Raw genomic sequence first — 9,064 nt, forward strand, 5'->3', positions numbered from 1 at the left:
GGAGCTCAAAAGCAGCGGCTGAAAGGTTTCATGACACTCTTAATATTTGGTATTCTCTTTGCTTAGCAGATTCAGCTCAGTAACCACTCAGCTTTCATGCTTTCTCTGTCTCAGTTTATTCTCAGCTCACATATCCACCACCACCCACCCACCTACACCTCCCCACACACACACACACACACACACACACACATGCACAAGTATTTGGCATTGGCAGTAATATTACTTATAAGGACCTTCTCACTGGCTACATCTACGTCTACACTCAGAGCAGCTTTTTGTAGAAGTGAGGAGCAGCACAATGTCCACACCTTGGATTGTCCTCACTTCCTCTAACCTTGTGAGAAAGTATTGTACGTATAAATATACACTTAGGTGCTGTAAGGTCTTTGAATAAAGGAGCAGGCTGCATGTATACAGTAATTTGTGTGTCTGTATGAATTATTATTTCATCTTCTTTGAAGGAAATGCGACAAATGTCTGCAGCTGCACTTGAACCGCTGTTCTTGGTTGGCCAGGACAGTTAAGGCACCTGAACATAAATCAATAATTAAATCTTAATCAGTGGAGCCAGTAAAACACTGCCTTTTAGTACTATTTACCGATAGAGGCAAACTTAGCTAAATAAAGCACTCAGAAACGGAAACAACATTTTTTTTCCAATAAATTAAAAACTACATGCATTTGTGATCAGCTTGGCCAGGAAGCTACAGTACAGCTAGTGGTTGTGCCAGGCTCCTCTGACCCCTCTCGTCTTTTGCACCAAGCTCCAGTGTGGTTGCTGCAGAGTTTCATCTCCTCCCACTCAGGTTGACTTAATCAATGATATTGTTTCTGCCTGCAGGAGCGTTCTGCCACAGATACATTTTTCATAAATAGAAAAACAATACTTTCGGTCTCAAGTAACTTTCTCTGGCTTTTCATTTCAGCACCTCGGACAGCAGCCCCCTGGGGTGTCCCTGTAGAAAATCCCTGCAGCTAATGTCAGGACAGGGAAATTAGGATTTCAGTGAGTTTATCACGTGATATCTGGTTCTGATGAGTTTCATCACTCTCTTTCTAATATTGCTATAATGACATGCCTCCAGTTTTCTGTTCTCTTGCTTTTTCATGATTTATATTTTACACATACATTATAATGATGAAATGTGGGGTCAGGTATCCACAGTTCCAGAGCTGGTCCCTTTTAGGGCTGGATATCATGACATTCAACACATAATTGTATAAGAGGCTACATTACTAGTGAGCACTCTGGATCTGATAATCTGTGAGAGTAAGAACTGAAAACTGGTCAGGTTAGGGTGGCAAAGGCAAGTATTACTCTCTCTCTCTCTCTCTCTCTCTCTCTCTCTCTCTCTCTCTCTCTCTCTCTCTCTCTCTCTCTCTCTCTCTCTCTCTCTCTCTGATGATCTTATTATATTATACATGACCTGCCATGCTGTGTGCTCCAGTTGCCCTTTTGACATTCACCAAATTAGCCCTTAAATATTATATGTGGCTCATGTGCATGTGGAACGATTGTGTGTGCCCTTTGATGTCAAGATCATTAGTGTTTCACTAATATGTATGTATGTCTGTGTGGGGTGTATCACATATTTGATATTCCTTTTCAAATTTATATTCCTTGAACAACCATTTCTTTCTCTCGCATCGACCTGTTCGACCTCTCCTCTGTCCTTCCCAATCCCCGCCCTCCCTTTTCGCTCCTCTTCACTGTAACCATCGCCACTTTGGCACGCAGGCGTCTCTTGTGCTTTAGCATTCAGACGGGATTGCAGTCATTCCAAACATTATTTATTTGTGCGTAATTAAGAAACTAACCTTTCAATGTTCCATTGATGATGGATTGGCTGAAGAAAATATACTACAAAAGGTAGCGTGAAATTCTGGTGCGTCTTTTAAGACTGTCCCGGAAACAAAGGCTCTGATACATTTATGAGTAGCCTATTTGAAAATGTCCTATCTGTGGGCAATGACCTTCTTTTAAAAGAAGACTGATTTGACTTGTCTGGTAAATGTGTGTGTGTGTGTGTGTGTGTGTGTGTGTGTGTGTGTGTGTGTGTGTGTGTGTGTGTGTGTGTGTGTGTGTGTGTGTGTGTGTGCGCCTGAGCGCGTGTCTACAAGGCGGAGAGAGAGGGGCAGAGAGAGGCGGGCACGCCCAAACGATGGTGTTGAATGACGCCCGTCTGTTGCTTCTTGTGTATATCGGTGCGTCCTGCGATTGGCGGAGGGCAGGGAAAGGTACCCAGAGCTTGCGCGCCGTGGGCGGGTGGAAGGCTGTTTATAAACCCATATCTCCCCCCGTGGGCGGGAACAGCAACAGTAGAGAGTGAAAGTGAAGGAAGAAAGTGAGAGAGACGGTGGAGGAGACGAGGCTGTGGCGGCGGCTGTGGTTGACCGGGGTTCGCAGAGGGGGCGAGGCGGCGGCCCCTGTATGCGTCTTCAACCGCGCATGGACGACCACCTCAGCCTCCTTCAATCACCCCCGCCGAGCGCAACCAAAACCCGGGGCGACAATCTGGTGAACCACGGATACACCGAGACAGAGGCCGACGTGATGACGGTTGTGGCGTGTGATAACATGCTAGAAGAGTCTGCGGCTCTGCCGGGTCACCACTCTCTGGACCGATACGAACCGGACCACGAATGCTGCGAGAGGGTCGTCATCAACATCTCAGGGTTACGGTTCGAGACGCAGCTCAAGACTCTGTCCCAGTTTCCAGAGACGCTGCTGGGGGACCCCAAGAAGAGGATGAGGTATTTTGATCCTCTTAGGAACGAGTACTTTTTCGATCGGAACCGACCCAGCTTTGATGCCATTCTCTATTACTACCAGTCTGGCGGGCGCATCAGAAGACCCGTTAATGTGCCCATTGACATTTTTTCTGAGGAGATCCGGTTCTATGAACTGGGTGAGGAGGCTATGGAGAAGTTCAGGGAGGATGAGGGATTCATAAAGGAGGAGGAGCGGCCGTTGCCGGAGAATGAATTTCAAAGACAGGTGTGGCTGCTCTTTGAGTACCCCGAGAGCTCGGGTCCCGCACGGGGCATAGCGATAGTGTCTGTCCTGGTCATTCTCATCTCCATTGTCATCTTCTGCTTAGAGACACTGCCGGAGTTCAGGGACGACAACAGGGATCCGATCACCATTACCCCTTTGATAAATGGCACACTCCCATATTTAATCAGCCCCTTCTCAGACCCGTTCTTTGTGGTGGAGACCTTGTGTATCATCTGGTTCTCCTTCGAGCTGCTGGTGCGCTTCTTTGCATGCCCGAGTAAAGCCACGTTCTCCAAGAACATCATGAACATTATTGACATTGTGGCCATCATTCCCTATTTCATCACCCTGGGCACAGAGCTGGCAGAGAGACAGGGAAATGGACAGCAGGCAATGTCATTAGCCATTCTGCGCGTAATAAGGCTTGTTCGGGTGTTTCGCATCTTCAAACTCTCACGTCACTCGAAGGGGCTTCAGATTTTAGGACAGACTCTGAAGGCCAGTATGCGTGAGCTGGGCCTGCTTATCTTCTTCTTGTTCATTGGTGTCATCCTTTTCTCCAGTGCTGTCTACTTTGCAGAGGCAGACGATCCGGATTCGGGTTTTAACAGCATCCCGGACGCATTCTGGTGGGCTGTTGTGACCATGACCACCGTGGGCTATGGGGATATGCACCCCGTGACAATCGGGGGAAAGATTGTGGGGTCTCTGTGTGCCATCGCCGGCGTGCTGACCATTGCTCTGCCTGTACCCGTCATTGTCTCCAATTTCAACTACTTCTACCACAGAGAGACGGAGGGCGAGGAGCAGGCACAGTACCTGCACGTGGGGAGCTGTCAGCCCCTGGCAGACACAGAGGAGCTGAGGAAGACCCGCTCCTCTTCCTCACTCAGCAAGAGCGAGTATATGGTGATAGAGGAGCACGGGATCAACAGCGCGTTCAAACAGCAGCCCAACTTCCCCACCACCACGCAGAACAACTCGCAGAATTGCGTGAATATAAACAAAAAGATTTTCACCGACGTGTAGCCAATTTAAGAGTCATGGCCCTGAACACAGGAGGAGGTGGTGTGTCAACACACAGATGGCTCCGTCGTTACGCACCAGCGTGTGGAAGCAGCGGTAGATCAGATGAAGAAAGAGGGAGAGAGAGAGAGAGAGAGAGAGAGAGAGAGAGAGAGAGAGAGAGAGAGAGAGAGAGAGAGAGAGAGAGAGAGCAAAACCTGTATGTTCAGAGACGCTGCTTTGTGCTCCATTCAAAGAATCAGGACTTTTCATTTCAGTGATCTGAATTCATAATTCTGTATGGTTCCATTCGCGCTTGGAGAGAAAGAGCTCCTTAAAGTCTTAGGCCTACTATTCTTCTCTGAGTGAGGGAATTGACCTGTTGTGCATTGTGCAATAGCCAATATATTAGCACAACAGGTAGAAATAGAGCTTTATAAATGTGAAAGATGAGTACAAATGTATGCTACTCGAAGGACACTCACATTGTATTAACATGCGTTATGAGTCGTGATTCGTCAGTCATAGCCTATGTATAATATTCAGAATAATTTAAATATGTGTGTGTGTGTAAACACATGTGATGTCTGAAAAACACAGTTCTGCATATATTATTCAATTAGACCGTTCTGTGCTATGCCTTTATTGTGCGTTAAAGTCTAGTCCAAATGCTACTGTCTTTAAATCAATAATCCCTTAGAATTCCACGACATGAACTGTCCTGGCAGGCTATTTAATGCGTAAACGGCACCTTATAAACACGGGGGCCAGCCAGTGTCTCATTATCGGTGTAAGACACACGTGAGGGAGGAAAACAGCGCTCTTTCACGCACACACGCAGCGATCAAAGATGGCGCGTGCTTCTCTTTGGATGCCTCAAATATAGCCCGCTGTGATGCAGTCTCCATGGTGACGGTCGTTTCCTCGGTAACCCCGGTCACCGTTGCCATGGCATCCTAGTTTCCACAGTAACCTCCCAGATGGCTTGGAAGCTATATCGAAGATTCTCATCGAAAAGCTCGTCTTCGGTCTCTAAGAAGACTGTTTTGACGCCACGATTTGCGTGCGTAAAGTTCAAGCCAGAACATGCCCAGCGCCACTACCGCCAATCAGCAAGCTCACTCAGTGACTTTTACAGTGACACCAAAACAAATTCGACTCAGAAGGTCTGTTTACAAATTGCCACCATGAACTGAAAATGAACCAGGCACGACTCAGAGAGGTGATAGGAGGGAGGAGGCGGAAGGAGAGGGAGCGCGTGAGGAATTATGAATGGACTGGGAGCACGTTGTGTCTGGCTGTCTGGAGTGCGCTACCGCGGGTGCTCAGCAGAGGCTGCTGTTCTCCCACTGATAAAACTGGTGAGTTCTGAGCACTGTCATGCCTCTTTCTCCTTGTGAATTATCCTTTTACCTTTAGCCACGGGACCTGTGTGTTTACTGTTTGCAGATTTACACAAATGTCTTATTGACATGTCAGTTCGAGGAGGTCGGTCTAATCTAGAAATCTGAAGAGAATTGTACCTTCTTGAAATTACATCTTCGCTCACAGGTGCAGGTCAAAACAGCACCTTGTAATTCTTGCATTGGTTTTACAGTTTAAATCACAGCATACTGTAAGTGAACAGTCAGTGTTTTGTTTTTTGTAATTGCTTTTATTAATGCTTAACAGTGTAGCAGTGTCCCACCAGTTGCAGGTATGTGTGTGTGTGTTCAGACATCCATCAGCCTCAGTGTGTGAGCTTTCATATTTCGTGTAATGGGCGCGATGCTCCTGCAGTGTTCCCAAGGCTGTCTTTAACCTTCAGCTGACTTTGTCCATGGAAAGAATAAGGGCACCAACAGCAGGCACCCACCCAGCTCGTCTCAGAGCTGCCTCCTGGTGGCCATCATCTCATGCTAGCAGACCAGGTGGTTCGTACCTGCCTTGTGTCCCCGTTCTTCGTTTGCCAGTGATATGAAAGAGGTCAGAGGTCAAATAACCCCGACATACAAGACAGCTATAGCATATAGAGAGCTGCAGGTCTGACAGTGGTATTGCTGAATAAAATCTGTATTGTTTCTTATCAAGTGTTTGATGACTGGAGATTGCTTTCTTCTGTAGGCAGTTTATTGAGTATTTCATTTGCTAAAACAGTAAATCATCATTTGGATGCTGACGACAGTTAGCATTGCAGACTGACTCAGTTTTTGTGAGGCCCGTTGAAAATCTTTTTGGCTTCTACCTTGCATTTTCTGTACCATATTCTTGTCCTGTTGTGCTGCTATCCCAGCAGATGTATCTATAGGTTTCTGTTCAGTGTCCTCCCTGACTGTGATTACTATGAAATCTTAAAAAGGCAGGATGTTGATTCCATCAAGCAACTCTGTTCTGAATGCAATTAGTGTGGTTATGTGTGCACATGTTGTACACTAACTATATGTGTACCTCTTCAGTCATGGTTGAGTGATAACAGGGCAGTCTCATTAACTGGCTGAGCCTAAAGGCAAAATGGGAGGTCCCACATCATCGATTGTTGCTTTCCATTCTGACCCCTGACCTTGACTTCATATATTTGTCAGTGAAAACCTCCATGTTAGTCATCAGTTAAATGGACTGCTCATTTCTTGGCTCACATAAAAGCTCCTGTTAAGGGAAACACCGGTCTATTGATCAGTAAGTGGGATGTATTGTAGAGGAGACGGCGGTTTGTCATCTAACCTGATTGGTCGGTCTGAAAGCTGCTCTCATGGGCACGGACGGGATGAATTGTTGGAGACAGAAACACAGACATAATACAGTTCTGTACAACGCACACTCGTCTTTTCAGTTCTTCTAAGGTGCATCTCGCCAACTTTGTTCACTCAAGTTGTTTCTGTCACAGACTCTAATTACCTCTCCTTACCTCTGCCCCTCTTTCTTTAATTTTACAACAGTGTAGACATTTAGTTGATGCTGTTAGACTGGCTAAATTGCAGCAAGTGGGCTATTAAGATGCGCATATAGTTAACCCAAAGATGGAATGTGGCTGTCAGTGGGGAGGGTTCCAGGGAAATTTTGCCCTTCATGTTACATGACAGGCTTATCCAAGACTTACCTGCTCCTCTCCTCTCCTTTTCTCTCCTCCTGAACTGAGAGTGTTTACACTTTGATTTTTGCATGAGTGGTAATGAGACAGCTGGGAGAAGAGGAGCAGCCTTGCGTTGTTAATAAGACCACCAAGCTGTGTGATGGGTCTGGCTACACTGTGTGGCTCTAACAATTTTTCTTTTCCTCCTCCTCCTCCTCCTCCTCCTCCTCCTCCTCCTCCTCCTCCTCCTCCTCCTCCTCCTCCTCCTCTCTCTCTCTCTCAGGTGAAAGTTGTTCCATTTCTTTGCACAGACCTCCTGGAACCCCTGATGATCCCAATTAGACTGCCTCCCATTTAGGTAAATAGACCGTATTTGATTAGGACAGTAAAATATGGCATCGGTGAACTTCAATTAACATCCACACATAATTTCTTAGAAAGGCTGTCTCATTTTACAGCTGTGCAGATTACCCCATAACCTGCAGTGACCTTTTTTTTTTCCTTTTAGGAGTGCAATGACTCTGGTCTTCCTGTTGGGCTCGATGGGCCAAAGCTAAGAGTTGAGACAGAACTCCCACTGGATCAATTTTTCTTTCCTACCCTCCTCCTGACTTGTGTCCTCCAACGTGGACTCATAACAAGCGGTGCCTAGCAGATCTCCCCCTCCGGTGGATCACCACTCAATCCAAAATGCAGCGAAATGCAATCACAAGAATAGAAAAAAAAAACAAAAAAACAACAGATGTATAACTTATTCCACTTACAGTTTTGTAGCAGCAGTTTTATGACTGCTTCTTTTCTGGAGTAAACACATCGTGAGTGGAACCATCACAAGATTCAAAGTGATTCAGGCAGTGACAGAACTCAGCTGGAACTGTGCTATGGACTCTGACGTTTCTCCACATCGCTTTCTATGTCAAATTCAAAAGGACAGATTCAGGAAACAGCCAGCACCTTTGCAAAGCACATGCCGTTCCTGGACTTTACACGGATTTCTACATTCTGTACTCATATTTCTGGTGAATGATATTTATTACGGACAATAACTGACAAACAGCTTTTGCTTCAAGTCAAAAGTGGCAGAAACTGAGGCCAATCGTGATTTGCTGATATGAAACTGTGATACAAATCAAAGACTGTTAGCCATATGCCTTTCTTAGCTCTGTGTGCTCTGTATTGCTATTATGTGAAACACACACATATGTACGTGTGCTGGTTGCAGCTATTCCCTTGACATGGAGAACAATACAAAGGCATGCGCGTACACACAAACACAGACACACAAACACGCACACACATGTATACACATGCCTGTGAATGGCTCTCTTGTATCCCAGAGTGCACTGGTGTGTTTTTTGGGAAGGGCAGATTATTGTCAGGGGATGGCTGTGTATACCAGTATTTGTTCTGTGTTATTATGTGCTGTCTTAAACATGACCCATATAAAGAGATTATGAGTTGTGTTGTCTTTATTCGAGAGGGGCTGCAGCCTGCTTTGACTCAATTACTGACATAATGGTACTCATTTATGTCTGGCAGAATATCTAGGTTCAATTACTGATCCTATTATCCACTGTGTGCATACAGTATATTTCTGTTATGGCAAATATGAGTAGAGACATTACATAACAACATAACTTTCTCCTTTGTAGATGTTTCTGTACAGTTAATCCACTTCTCTCATGCTGTGATGGATGTGGAGTAACCTATTCAATTTTATTTCATTGTTTAACAAGATAAAGGTGAAATAAAGGCAGAGCAAAACCATCCAATAGTTTCTAATTAGGCACTAGATCATGTGAATATAATACTTTCACAGTACAAAAATGTGATTCTGCACATGATAAAAAATGGTGCCATATTTTTCATTATTTAATCGTTCAATATAGCGGTAATTTCTGAAGTTAATTGGAGCATTAATATCCATAAAAATTGCCATGCAGAGCCTCACACAGTGATAGTCTTTTAGAAGCGATCGACTGTGTTTGGCTCGCAGCCCTGGATGCAGA

General features: G+C 45.4%; 1 protein-coding gene across 1 annotated transcript; it reads left to right on the top strand.

Moving 5' to 3' along the window:
- The first annotated feature begins 2,115 nt into the window (after window positions 1-2,115).
- On the top strand, window positions 2,116-8,506 carry LOC139335077 (potassium voltage-gated channel subfamily A member 3). The gene is made up of 3 exons (XM_070968490.1): window positions 2,116-5,367; window positions 7,339-7,413; window positions 7,564-8,506. The coding sequence occupies exon 1, from the start codon at window positions 2,435-2,437 to the stop codon at window positions 4,028-4,030; it is 1,596 nt and encodes a 531-aa protein (XP_070824591.1). The 5' UTR covers window positions 2,116-2,434; the 3' UTR covers window positions 4,031-5,367; window positions 7,339-7,413; window positions 7,564-8,506.
- Window positions 8,507-9,064: the final 558 nt, after the last annotated feature.

Source organism: Chaetodon trifascialis, chromosome 8, assembly GCF_039877785.1.
Source record: "Chaetodon trifascialis isolate fChaTrf1 chromosome 8, fChaTrf1.hap1, whole genome shotgun sequence".
Lineage (NCBI taxonomy): Eukaryota > Metazoa > Chordata > Actinopteri > Chaetodontiformes > Chaetodontidae > Chaetodon > Chaetodon trifascialis.

Coding starts and splice junctions, on each gene's coding strand:
- LOC139335077 (XM_070968490.1), top strand. CDS start 2,435: ATGCGTCTTCAACCGCGCATGGACGACCACCTCAGCCTCCTTCAATCA.